The sequence below is a fragment of the Pituophis catenifer genome, unplaced genomic scaffold (genome assembly GCF_029215685.1).
Source record: "Pituophis catenifer annectens isolate HBS135680 unplaced genomic scaffold, rPitCat1.0.hap2 SCAF_1, whole genome shotgun sequence".
NCBI lineage: Eukaryota > Metazoa > Chordata > Lepidosauria > Squamata > Colubridae > Pituophis > Pituophis catenifer.
In genome coordinates this window covers 331,187,487-331,201,535 of record NW_027256881.1, presented here as the reverse complement: position 1 = coordinate 331,201,535, position 14,049 = coordinate 331,187,487, and the positions used below count along the sequence as shown (strand labels likewise).

General features: G+C 42.1%; 1 protein-coding gene across 1 annotated transcript in view; it reads left to right on the top strand.

The window, feature by feature from the left end:
- MAST3 (microtubule associated serine/threonine kinase 3) overlaps positions 1 to 14,049 on the top strand; it is a 62,932-nt gene that overhangs the window by 27,801 nt on the left and 21,082 nt on the right. The window contains exons 5-13 of the mRNA XM_070936366.1: positions 1,298 to 1,318; positions 2,783 to 2,861; positions 3,696 to 3,856; positions 5,774 to 5,849; positions 6,467 to 6,676; positions 6,771 to 6,872; positions 9,018 to 9,150; positions 9,767 to 9,837; positions 12,259 to 12,344. Of these exons, the coding sequence (XP_070792467.1) occupies positions 1,298 to 1,318; positions 2,783 to 2,861; positions 3,696 to 3,856; positions 5,774 to 5,849; positions 6,467 to 6,676; positions 6,771 to 6,872; positions 9,018 to 9,150; positions 9,767 to 9,837; positions 12,259 to 12,344 (939 nt within the window). The remainder of the gene's footprint in view (positions 1 to 1,297; positions 1,319 to 2,782; positions 2,862 to 3,695; positions 3,857 to 5,773; positions 5,850 to 6,466; positions 6,677 to 6,770; positions 6,873 to 9,017; positions 9,151 to 9,766; positions 9,838 to 12,258; positions 12,345 to 14,049) is intronic.

Sequence of the window (14,049 nt, the reverse complement as noted above, 5' to 3'; positions counted from 1 at the left end):
CTTCACAAATTGGAAAAGTGAGTTATTTTACTTACTCACTCCTGATTTTTATATTGTTATTATATAAATGCCTTGGAAATCTCCATTTTTGCCTAGAAGTGGAAATTTATCTCTCCCTTCTTTTTCCATTGTGGAATTCAAAGCAGCTATTTGTGCAGGATAATTTCCTCTCCAGATTTAGATCCAGTTTTGCTAAACGTCAGCAAGTTTTTGTTCCTTAAAGGCATATAATGAATTTTAAGAAAAAGTGTGTTTTGAAAATGGTTCTCAGGTAATAAATATATGTTTGTCAAACATATCAAATCAAAACATAATTGCAAATTGAGTAAAAAACCTCAGAGAGGCTGCCCTTTCTAGTTTGTCAACTACAGGTTTTCTTCTTTGCCATACATCATTACTTTGTGAGTTTTGGAAGGAAAAGACTTATTTCTCATGACAGAATTTGCCTTGAATCACAGTTATCAAAATGAAAGTATAATGTAGAACAGGAGTGCCAAACTGGCGGCCCGTGGGCTGGATGCATCACGCTCAGGCCATGCCCACTCCAGTTCCGCGAAGGGAAAAAACATCGCAATATGTCACGTGACGGCAACGTGAGGCCACAAGTTTGATACCCATGATGTAGAAGAAGAGAGCTGGGGGCGGAGTTAAGTGCATCATCAGTTTAGAGTCTTTGCGTTCCCATAAGACCTCCAAGTCCAACCCCTCCTGAATTTTGTTGACCCTTATCTGGTGCCAATTTAGTGTTGAAATTTTATTGACCAGAGTCTTGTGTATAGGCTTGAATAAATCCATGCCACAACCTTACAAATGGTCCTGATTCTTTGTGTCTGACATATCTCTGATCATGTGCAGAATAAATTTCTCCATTGTAGAAATTATCACAGCTAACTTCTACACAGTAACACCACTCTGCTCTTTTTCAACTTACTTTCTAACTTACGTTGGAATTTTTATTCCTTCTCAAGTTCATTTCTGAACTGGGAATTGAAAAAAATTAGACAGTTGTATGAATTAAATTATTTTTTCCCCAAGAGCAATGACCGCAAGCTGTTAGGTCTTTCATTCTTTTGCTTGCCAATCAATTTTTACATTAAAAAAAATCAAATGAAGTAAAGTACATACTGTATAACTATTTCTAATTTCAGTTTGGGGGAGGGTTTAGAAAAATGCCCCCAGGCCTGGGGAAGGCATTTTCCTGTGATTCCTAATTGTATATCCTCCCCCACCCTTTTCTTTCCCTACTTCCTTTTGCTTTTCTACTTCTCCTGTTCGCTCAATGATGCCTCGGAAAAAGCCATGTTCCTCGAACTGACAGGTAACTTTAACAACAGGAAAAAATCATGTAGGATTCTTAAATCTATTCAGTCGTTCTGTTCTGTTAGGGACTGTGCTATAAATACTTTGTTATAGAGTGGCCTTGTTAACAGAGCTGGTAATGAAAAATAAAAAATGACCATTGCTTTTTTTGTGGGCAAAAACTTAATCATTGAATCATGACCCATAAGAAAACCATCACCCAGAACAGACAGTCTGGCTCTCCGCTAATTGCCTTGATTTTTTTTTTTTTGGGGGGGGGGGAGAAAAGATGATATGTATATTTAAATACAATCCATTGCCCCAAGTTAAAAGAAGAACAATTTTTCAGGTTTGGAGATTGCAAATTATAGCGCTTTGGCTGCTGGGTCGGAAGTAAATAAAAAGAAAATGAAACTTCATTGATTTCCCCTAATTGCTGAGCAAAATAAAGCTTTAATTTTAATTTTCTTGATTGCAATATGTTGCTACTGTTGGGAATTCTGTTGAGAATAGATATTTTGCAGTTATCAAAAAAAGAATTCATCTTTCAGAAGTGGATATTACTGTCTACTGATTGAAGCCCTGAGAAGCAGTCTAATGTTTAGGATTGATTGAAGGAGAGAATCCTCATAATTCTCTAGCCCTGGCAACCATCTGTAGTTCCCTCAGGAAGTCTGCCTGATGTAGAGCCAAACAGCCTGAAATATGCTGGAAGACCTATTGTCTTGTTTTTATAAATCTTTTAAAGAAGCTACCAAGAAGGCAAAACGGGGAACTGGAGGGCAAGGATATGTGTGTTTGTGTGCCCGAAGATGGTTCCTCTTATTCCAGCATTTGGCAGTTTGGGGAGAAGAGGAGAGCTTGTAGTTAGAAATACCACGCTCACATAAAGAGAATCATTCTAGGGAAAAGTCATAAAAAAAAATAATCTCTGCTTGGTCTGGAATATACAGTGTATTTTGACTGGGTTTGAAAGAGAAAAGGTATGAGGATATAGAGAGGCTTTGATGTGTATAGAGAAAAAGTCCCTTCTTTCCCCCAGATCAGTGGTCCTCAACCTTTTTGGCACCAGGGACCAGTTTTGTGGAAGACAATTTTTCAACAGACGGGGTTGGGGAGGAGGAGAGTGCTACCTAGATCCCTCGAATGCGCAGTTTACAGCAGGGTTCACGCTCCTGTGAGAATCTAATGCCTGATGAGCTGAGGTGGAACTGAGGCAGCGATGCTGGCACTGGGGAGTGGCTGCAAATACATTTTGTTCACCCACCCCTCACCTCAAGCTGTGCGACCCAGTTCCTAACAAGACACGGACCAATACTGGTCCATAGCTCAGGTGTTGGGGACCTCTATTGTAGATGATATTTGGGCAGTCATATTAGCCTTTCTCAATTGTTTTCATCAGTTTGACGGTGCATTTATTGGGTTTAAATAGCAATCCTCTGTTCTCCAAGACTTGTCGTAATGTCTACCTCTGTTTCTGCAGGGCTGATGGTCGAAGGTGGTCACTCGCGTCATTGCCCTCCTCCGGCTATGGGACCAACACCCCCAGCTCCACCGTTTCAGTAAGTATCATGGAATAAATCTAGCATCTTATTAATAGGCAGATTGTGTGCTAAAGTGAGTCAGATTCATATTTTCTAGTCTAGGAAATCTAAGAATTATCACTGTAGTTCACATAGAAAGCAGGAGACTGAGAAAGGGTGAGCAACATGAAGTCCATTAATACAGACATTTCTTTGGAGATGGGATGAATGGCACCTGCCAATAACCTGTTTTCCATCTTGTTTTCCTGGAAATATTCATTTCATACCTGCTTTCCTAAGGTGGGGATTAACCTACTTTGCTATAATTTTTTTTTAAATTGGTGCTGTTGAACTGTTCTTATTTCTGCTTTCGCTAGCTGTCTCAAGTATTTGCTAGAAATGTATCAACTTATCAGCATCAAAAATATGGCCAAACATGTAATTCCAAAGAAAATTTGGTTCTGCAGCTTGGGCACTGCAATAGGAACACAAACTTGTAATTTAAACTCTCAGTGGCTTTTTTAAAAAACACTGCCAGGCTAAGAGGATATTGAGAGAGGCCTAGAAGTTGCTTGCAGAAGTGCTGGTGGTTGAGATAAAGAGGCCCCGTAGAAACCAAGGCTTAGACGTATGTAAACTTTACAGTTGCCAGAGTTAACATAGGAAGAGCTTATCTTCCTATGAAAGGAAGTGGCTTTTTTCACTTTATTTCTTAAATACCTCATTTCCCCCTCCCTCAGTTTTTCCAGCTGCCTGTTTATTCGGAGGCTCTTCTGTGGATATTAAATTATTCCATGATGGTGTGTCAGAACAAGGGTTACTCACCTTCCTTCTCATGCTGGTCTGTCATCTTTTTCTCCTTCTCTTGTGCAGTCATCGTCTTCCTCCTCTCAGGAGCGTCTCCACCAACTGCCCTACCAACCTACGCCTGATGAACTGCACTTCCTTTCAAAGCACTTCCGCAGCACCGAAAGCGTTCCAGGAGAAGACGGGCGCCACTCGCCATATTTTCGTCCTCGGTCCCGCAGCTTGAGGTATTCTTGGCTTTGGACAGGCGTCTCTTTTTTAGATGGTTCAGAATGACACCACTAATGAAAGTAGGAGAAGGCTCTACAGGTGGTCCTCACTTAATGTCTGGTCACTTAGCAACTGTTCAACGTTCAATGGAAAAATACAAAAGGTACTCATGACTTGATCCCAGAGTTCCAGTGGCAGCACATGCACACACCCTCCCAGGGTCACATGTCTGCATTTGCCAATCAGCTTCCTTTACTGCTTGGCTGTAACATTCCATAGTCATGTGACATGATTTCCAGTGATTTTTAGAGGAAAAAAATGCCGATAGGTATGCATTGACTCTCTTCACAATCACGGCATTTGCTTAACAGCCGCCACTTTTGCTTTTCGACCACTGTGTTTATTTTTACAACTGCAGCAAAAAAAAAGGTAATCAAATTGGCCTGTGGATGCCTCAACGTATGACCATCATAATTTACAACAGAAATTCTGGGCTCCGTTGCGGATGTAAGTCAAGAATTACCTGTATTAATTTGGATTTCACAGGAAGGAATTTATGTAGGGATATTTATGCATGGCCATTCTTAGCAAACATCTTAAAGATTCACTCATTTTACCCATTACAAGGCATCCATTTTGCACCTGAACTTTCTAACTCTGATTTTTTTTTAAAAAGGCGAACCTACCTTGAACTGCACTTTTTTTCTCTCCTGCTCCAGTGTAGCAGAAGGAGAACAATCTCTTCTTTATCACTTGCTTCCTAAGAATTTTTTTTTTATTTGAGAGACTGTCTATTACATTTCCTCACTTAGATTGAGCAATAAATCACCGATTGGGCAATTCATGACATAACTTGACTCCTCCGCTTGACTTGGCAGAAAACTGTCAGACGGGGCACTAGATTAGAATCTCTTAAATAAGAATAGAGTAAAGCCTTACCTTGAGTGGGTGGCCCCCTGCTAGTGCAAAGCTGGAGAAGGCTCAGTCTCCGGTATTTAAACTGGAGGCTGTCTTCCTCTCAATAGCAATAGCACTTAGACTTATATACCGCTTCCCAGTATTTTCCAGCCCTCTCTAAGAGGTTTACAGAGTCAGCCTATTGCCCCCAACAGTTTAGGTCCTCATTTTACCCACTTTGGAAGGATGGAAGGCTGAGTCATTCTTGAGCCTGGTGAGATTCGAACTGCCAAATTGCAGGCAGCCAGCAGGCAGCAGAAGTAGCCTGCAGTACTGCACTCTAACCACTGTGCCACTGTGGCTCATTAAAATAGCAGATAAGTGGAAACTCTTATCCAAAGAGGAGGGGCAAGCATTTGTGCCTGGATTTCAATATAGATAATGTAATGTCATAGTGTCTGGTAGCCTTGAAGCTGAGTGGTACTTTTATATATGATGAGCATCTCTGCCCTGACCACCACTGGTTCTCACCTTGCCTGCCTTGTTTTACCAGAGATTGAACCAGGGATGTTCGTCATGCAGAACAAATATTCTAGTAGCTCCCTTGTCCTTCTTCCAATCCACAACTGACTTCTTTAATGAACAGCAACTCTACTGTTTGAACAACCGTAAATCACATCCATTTGAAAGAATTATCCTTGGATTCTTTTTTAGTCATGGCTTGGCCAGACTCCAATGCTGAGCCATTGGGGTGCATTTTAGGAAAGGAGGAAGCAAAATCAGGCAACGCTGTTTTCTCTTCCTCCTGATTTCAGTGGTTTAAGCTAGTCACTACATAAAGGTTCTCTGACTGATTAGTTAGATTATTGTCGGTCTGCAGCTTTGACACATTCAAAAGATGAGAACTGTGGCTAAAGCAAGAAATTTTGGGGAAATGTGACATCTTGAGCATTACTAAAGCTCTCTTCTACTTCCTGATTCCTGCCTTGCTTGAGTTCTTAGGACATGTCCTCAGCAGTTGCCTCTTCTTTTCACAGCCCTGGGCGGACAAGTGGGATCTTTGACAATGAAGTGGTAATGATGAATCATGTATACAAGGAGAGATTCCCAAAGGTAAGACTCTCTTAAGAACCGAGCAGGGGAATTTTCTTTTATCTCTTAGAATTAATGAACCATAGACCCATAGGTTTATCTTAGAATAATCTGTAAACCTTGCTAAAATCTAGATCCAGCATTGTGGCTCCACATCCCATGGCACTGAAAGGAAATAAATTATATTTAATTGTATTTTAAAAAGCATTGGGTACAACAGTCATAGTACTGTGCTTCTATGGCTTTCATCTCTTTTCCTGTGTTGGAATTTTGTAGAAATTTAAGAACCGTAACCTTGTTGAAGTAAAGTGTGTTTTAATGAGAGAAAGACGAATGAAAACCATCCAAAGGAAAGACATTTCACTGTTTTGGTGCCTCGGGCAACACATTTCAGAAGGAACTGTTTGGCGCTTCATTCCCTTCTCTTGCAGTTCATGTTTATTTTTACAAGTAGCTTACGTGAATGTTGGAAGGATGCAAGAGAAACAAAAGATGGAGTGGGGGATTTGATCATGAGCCTTTTAGTTCTTCTGAGACGAGGTCATCTTAACACTGAAAATTGTATGTGGATCCCAACTGAAGCTTCTGGATCGCACGGTCACCCTCTGCTTTTCTCTCTCTTCCCCCTCCCTTCAAAGGCCACTGCCCAGATGGAAGAGCGCCTGGAAGAGACAATAGCTGCTTTCTCACCCAGTAGCATCCTGCCTTTGGCTGATGGTCTACTGGGATTCATTCACCACCAGATCATTGAACTGGCCCGTGACTGTCTCAACAAATCCCAAGGGGCCCTCATTACCTCCCGCTATTTCATTGAACTGCAGGAGAAGCTGGAGAAAATGCTAAGAGATGTGAGTATCTCTGTTGTTTCCCCACCAACCCAGACTTCTCTGGTGAGTTTTTCCTCAATAATGCTTATGAGTTCTTCGTTATGCTCTCTGCCAGGCTCAGGAGCGCTCCGAGAGTGAGGAACTGCACTTCATTGAGCAGTTGGTCCGTAAATTACTGATCATCATTTCCCGGCCAGCTCGACTGCTGGAGTGCTTGGTAAGGATAAAGCTGACTTATCTGCTATACCCAGCCTAAACTGGATGGGAAGGGACAAAGAGTTACAGGATGTCCATCATCCTCTAGAGCACAAGTGTCAAACTCATGGCATCACGTTGCCATCACGTGATGTATCACAACGTTTTTTTCCCTTTGCAGAGCTGGGGTGGGTCTGTGTGACTCATATGGCCTGTGGGCCACCAATTTGACACCCCTCCTCTAGAGCAACAACAAGCCTTGAGAGATCATTTTTCTGCTGAAACTCTCATGTAGACCCCCCAAAACTGTGTATAGAACAGTAGAGATGGTTGCCAGAGTGGATTGAGCTGTAAACCAAATGGTAAGGTCAAGGGTGAATGTGAACTGAAGCTTCCTCTTGATCCTTGTGGGTCAGATTGAAGATCTATAATGTAATCGATCATTTGACAGTGACCAGCCAGATCCCCCTAGAACCATGATGGTGAACCTATGGAACACGTGCCACAGGTGGCACGCGGAGCCATATCTGTGGGCACGCGAGTGTTGCCATAGCTCTGCTCCAGCGTGCATGTGTACGCATTTTTGGGCCTTTTGGGCTCACCAGAAATCGGGAAACGGGCCATTTCTGGCCTCGAGGGGGGGGAGGCCATTTTCACCCTTCCCCAGGTTCCTAGAAGGCCTCTGGAGCCTGGGGAGGGCAAAAAACAGGCCTACCGGGCCCACCATGCCATCACGTGGCAAAAGCGGGAGGAACACAGGGGGGTCACACGTGCATGCACGGGGAGTGGGGCACAGTGAATTATGGGTGTGGGCACATGCACGCGCTCCCCCCGCTTTTGGCACGCGACAGCAAAAATGTTAGCCATCACTGCCCTAGAACAAGGGTCTACAAACTCGGTAACTTTAAGACTTGTGGGTTTTCAACTCCCAGAATTCCTCAGCCAGCCATGCTTGCTGGGGAATTCTGGGAGTTGAAGTCCACAAGTCTTAAAAGTTGCCAAGTTTGCAGAACCCCTACTCTGGAAGGTTACAAGCAAGTCAAAAAGGTAACAGCCTTGCTTTTCTTCTCTTACTGAAACCATTTGTTACTATAAAGCTGGAAGATCCATTTAGACTTCATGGAGATTTGATAGATCTATTCTGCAATTTGAGAATGCAGCCCCACTCTGCACGTCCCTAAAACAGTTCCTGGAGCCTTCTGAAACTGAGCTAAACTTAAACATGCATGGTTCCAGCCATTTTTCCAAAATTTAAATTTTGAGCACCCCTTAGCCTTTCTGAATTTAACATACTCCGGGTGACTATCCTTAAAAAACAGTGCTAAATGTACAGTAGATGTGTTATCTTAGTTTGCTTTCAGCCTACACTTGTGTTTTAACTTCTTTTAGTAAAAAGGATGAAACATATATATTGAATTGGAGAGGCTATCACTGGCTATTAACTAAGCTAACAAAGCCCTCATGTCTACTTTTGGATGCTTGTTGCTGCTGGCAGTGTTTGCAAGACCATGTGTGCAAGATGGATCCTTGGTGAGAATTCATTGGGGCCAGTACTTAATTACAAGCAGGCTGAAATATGGGAATGGAAGCTTTCTTGGAACTGAAAATACCTCCGTTTCCCATGATGGCACCAGGAGACGATAGCTTGAGTTTTCCAGATGGCTCAGAGTTGAGATGAGTGATGGTTCTAGGCAGGGTTTATGCAGCAGAGACAGGGAAATTTTAATCTTTGGTATTTATAGATAAGCTTTTGTCTTCTGATTTCTGAGCCAAGGAAGCTGCTGCTTCCTGTATCGTGGCGTTGTTCCTGCTGTGGCTCTGTCTGCATCGCAGAATTGAGTGCAAGAGGAAAAAAAATTATTTGGTCTTCTCGGCGTGCATGACATTATTACAGATTTCACAGTTTATTGGCTTTCATGAAAGGGATCCATCCTGGATTGTTAACAGTAACAGTCCCTAAATGTGAGAGGTCCAGGCAGAGAAGGAGAGCTCTTGTGATTTATTTTTAGGCCTGCTCATTTCCACAGCCTTTGGTTTGTTGTGGAGGAAGACTTTGATTGTAATTTCATTCATTTTTAAGACTTTTAAGTTGCTAAGCCTTATTATGTTATGAAAAAGCTCATTGTTTTCTATTTTCTCTGCTTCTTCTTCCCTTTCCGGCTTTCAGGAGTTCGACCCGGAAGAATTTTATCACCTTCTGGAGGCTGCCGAAGGTCATGCGAAAGTGGGACAAGGCATCAAAACAGACATTCCACGTTACATTATCAGTCAACTGGGACTCACCAAAGACCCTCTGGAGGGTGAGGGGAAAAAAGAGTTTTTTTCTAGTTTGAGCAGGGCTATACAGAGTTTATATGTCAATCACTTGGAATTAATGTTTGGAGCACAGCAGTATATAAAAATTGAATGAAATAAACAGTCCAGTGATATCTGTTTTGTATGCATCGCTTGGGCTTTGCTGCAGGCAACACCTCTAATTTAACTTGATCTAAATACTAGACCAACATTCAAGCAGTAAACAATACCCCATTCAAGGAACTATCAACTCAGACAAACAATCGATCAATGTAAGCAACAGCCTAATCAAAGAACCACGAAGACCATTCCCACCAACACTGAAAGGGCAAGCCACTTGTATATAAACCGAGACCATACCCCACTCCCTTCTAGCACTGATGATGTTACCTAGTTTAGTAATGAAATGTCTGCAAGAAAATAGTCAAGTTCGGAGAGCGTGCCAAGGACCTCACGGTTGATTTAAATCCCGGATAATGGAAAGAATTCTGCCAATCAAAAAAAAGCAAGATTGTTGTGGCCGTCAAAAAGAAGACCACAAAAGCATGGAAGGCAGATGGGAAACAGATCCAGTGTCTTGTTTGTCATTGCTTTCAATTGTGCTTCTCTTTTTTCCCCCAGAAATTGTGCAGTTTGATCAAGTTGACTGCCCTTCCCCAGCAGGCCCAGAGCAGCAAGATGAACTTCCTGAGGTAAAATTATATTCTTCCCTTTCTGGTCTGTTGCAAGGCATTTCTCTAAAGCTGTATGTTTCTCAATTCAGGCAGCTTTAAGATGTGCAGACATCAGTTCCCAGAATTCTCCAGGGGAATCCTGGGAGTTAAAAAGTTCCCAAGGTTGAGAAAAACATTACTCTAGACCAGGGGTGTCAAAGTCAATTTCATTGAGGGCCGCATCAGGGTTGTGTTTGTCCTGGGGGGGAGGCGGGATGGGCATGGCCAGCTCGACGTCACTCATTTCGGGGGTACCTGTGACGGCCCGAGCGCTCTGCCAGTAAAAATGGGCTCCCAAGCTCTGTTTTCGACTGCTACGACCTCCTGCAATCCTCTGCGAAAATGGAGCTGCGTTTTTGCTGGCAGAGGCAATGTGGGCCAGTCCTTCACTGTTTCCAGGTTGTCCCCATGGGCCAGATCTAAGCACCCTGTGGGCCCGTTCTGGGCCACGGGCCTTGAGTTTGACACCCCTGCTCTAGACTGATATTCCTAAAGGGCCAGATGTACTCAAGATTGATATTTTATTTCATTTACTGTTAATTTACTATTTTTCTTTTCTCATTATAAAAATACTTAACATTAAGGACTCACATTGTCACAAGCAAAGGTCATGATACCGGATCCATCTGCTAGCAAAACAAGAGACACAGAAGCAATCCACCTAACAAAGTGGATTTACTAGTTAGCCACTTTACCCAGTTGTATAAATTACCTAGTTGGGTAATGAATTATTGGTAAGAAAACCACCAAGTTCAGAGAACACCAAGGTTTCCAAAGTTCAACCCTGAGCTACACAAATTCTCTTCCAGAGTGGCTTCTACTCCATTATATTACATGGGTGGGGAAGGCACAGGAGTTTGAACTTTGATTTTAATATAAATAGGATTGATATTTGATGTGTATTAGTCATTGGAATTCTTTCATGGCACTTCTTCAGCCTTCCTACAATAAATCTACTTATCATTTGGGTATTCTTGAAGGCCTGTTTATCAATACAGGCATTCCTTGACTTACAAACACAGTTGAGCCCAAAAATTCTGTCGTTAAGTGAGACATTTGTTAAATGACCATTTTTACGGCCTTTGTTACCACAGTCATTAAGTGAATCGCTGAAGCTAAGTTAGTAACACAGCTGTTAAGTGAATCTGGCTTCCCCATCGATTTTGCTTGTCAAACGGTTGCAAAAAGTGATCACATGACCTTGGGACACAGCAACGGTCATAAGTTTGAACCAGCTGCCAAGCATCTGAATTTTGATCACATGATGTTACAAAAGTCGTAAGTGTAAAAAATGGCCATAAGTCACTTTTTTCAGTGACCTTGTAACTTTGAACGGTTCCTAAATTGACTGTGTAAATCCAGGATTACCTGTATCCAGTTCAGCTTGCCATCATCATTTAAAATAGTTCTGTAATCATTCATTGAAACATTAATGGGAAAGTCTTCTTTGAGATCATACTGCCTCTGTCAGGCACAAAAATCGCAGCATGGAAAATTTATTCAGGTCTATAACCAAGAATCTGGTCAACCAGGGCTGGGTTCTAAATTTTTTTACTACCGGTTCTGTGGGCGTGGCTTATTTTGTGGGCGTCGCTTGGTGGGGGTAATGTGATAGTGGGTGTGGCCAACTTTTTTTTTTTTTTACTTTTAAAAGCATTTTTTCTACAACCTTAAGAGGTTGCAGGAAAAAATGCTTTTAGAAGCCTCTGATGATCCCAGCTGAGCCGCACGATCATCAGAGGCTTTTTTTTTTTACTTTTAAAAGCATTTTTTCAGCTGAAGAGGTTATAGAAAAAATGCTTTTAAAAGTTTTTTTAAAAAAAGCCTCTGATGTGGTGGGCGGGGTAAGTGAGCGGCGACCGGGCCGGGACTGGTTCGGGGGCATGGCCAGCCAATGTTATTACTGGTTCTCCGAACTACTACAAATTTTTACTACCGGTTCTTGCGAACCGGTGCAAACCGGTAGCAACTCACCACTGTGGTCAACTAAGATTCAGTGCTGAATTGGCGACAGATAAGGGTCAACAGAATTCAGAAGTGTTGGATTTGGAGCCCTTGTGGGAATGCAAGGACTCTAAACTAACGACGCATTTAACTCTGCCCCCCATCTCTGTCTGCACTTCTCCTACATCCTCCTAGGGCTGGTGGGAGCTGTGTTTGGTCCCCAGACTAGTTCTAATCCCCACCAGGAGATAGGATTTAGAGTTCTTTGATATTTCTTTAAACTCCCAGTTAATTCTTGTGTTCTTCCATCATATTGGGATAAATGAGGGTCTGTTTTTTTCCCTTATATTCTTGTATGCTACTTATTTCAGAAAAGCAACAACTCAATAGATGTCATTCTTTCTGTATAGACTGCAAGTAATAGGTATTCCCCTTCACTTTCCCTGTCTCTTGCAGAACCAGTCTTCTACCCCCATTCCTCGGAGGAAGCCCCGTGAAAGCGATTTTGAAACTATCAAGTTGATCAGCAATGGGGCTTACGGGTGAGTAGGCTCAGCAAGTACAGTCTTCCCCTCTTGCTTTAAGACCAAAACTCTTAGAAAAACATGGTGCAAAAAAGGAAAAGGACAAAGAATTGTGCCAGTGAAAAGGTTAGGTGACTTTCCTCTTTGCTGAAAGGGTTATCTAGTGCAAAATTTTTTGCACAAGGTGGTTCTCAACTTACAGCCCCAAATGGGACCAGAATTTCCATTGCTAAACAAGGCAGTTGTTAAATGAGTCACATCCGATTTTACAACCTTCTTGCCATTGTGACTAAACAAATCACTGCGGTTGTTAAGCGAATCGCATGGCCATTAAATGAATCCATCTTCCCCATTCACTTTGCTTGTCGGAAGGCAGCTGGGAAGGTCACAAATGGCTATCACATGATCCCGGGATGCTGCAGCTGGTACATGTCAGTTGCCAAGCACCCAAATTTTAATAATGTGACCATTGGGATGCTACAATGGTTGTTTAAGTAAGTGGTGGTTGTTCAGTTGTGAGCCGTAGCGGCGCAGTGGTTGAAATGCAGTATTGCAGGCTAATTCTGCTGACTGCCGACTGCCAGCAGTTCGATCCTTGGGACTGTTTTCACTGCTTATAGCAGTCTTCTACAACTTGGTGCTCTCTAGATTGACGTTCCCATAATTTACAAATAGCATAAGTAGATGTTTGCTGGCTGGTTAGCTAGCTGGAGGATTGTTAAAAGTGTAGAATTGCAAGCAAATTCTGCCGACTGTCAGAAGTTCGATTCTCACCAGGCTCATGGTTGACTCAGTCTTCCATCCTTCCAAGGACGGTAAAATGAGGACCCAGATTGTTGGGGGTAATATGCTGATTCTGTAAACCTCTTAGAGAAGGCTGTAAAAGCACTGTGAAGCATATACAGGTAGTCCTCGACTTATAACAGTTCAATTAGTGACCGTTCAAACTTACAATGGCACTGAAAAAATTGACTTATGACCGTTTTTTTTCAAAGTTACAACTTTTGCAGCATCCCCACAATCGTGATCAAAATGCAGACGCTTGGCAACGGGTTCATATTTATGACCGTTGAAGTGTCCCAGGGTCATGTGATCACTTTTTGCGACCTTCTGACAAGCAAAGTCAATTGGGTAGCCAGATTCACTTAACAACCGGGTTAGTAACTTATCAACTGCAGTGATTCACTTGACAACGGTGGCAAGAAAGGTCGTAAAATGGAGCAAAACTCACTTAACAAATGTCTCACTTAACAACAGCAATTTTGGGCTCATTTGTGGTCGTAAGTCAAGGACTGCCTGTGTAAGTCTTAAGTACTATTGCTAAGTGTGAGGACCACTCATAAGTCATCTTTTTCAATACTGTTGTAATTTCAAGCGGTTGCTAAATGAATCATAAGTCGAGGACTACTTGTACTCGAATTAAATCCTCATTATGGCCATGGTGAACTGAGACAGTCACTATCTATCAGCCTTTTATTTATTTATTTATTTATTTATTTATTTATTTATTTATTTATTTATTATTTATTTATTTATTTATTTATTTATTTATTTATTGGTTCGATTTATATGCCGCCTTTCTCCGGAGACTCAGGGCGGCTTACAATGCGTTAAGCAATAGCCTTCATACTTTTGTATATACCTGCTTAGTAGGGCTTTCGGCCCCCCCTCCAAGCGGTGTTCTTTTTTATACAAAGTCAGCTTATTGCCCCCACAAACCGGG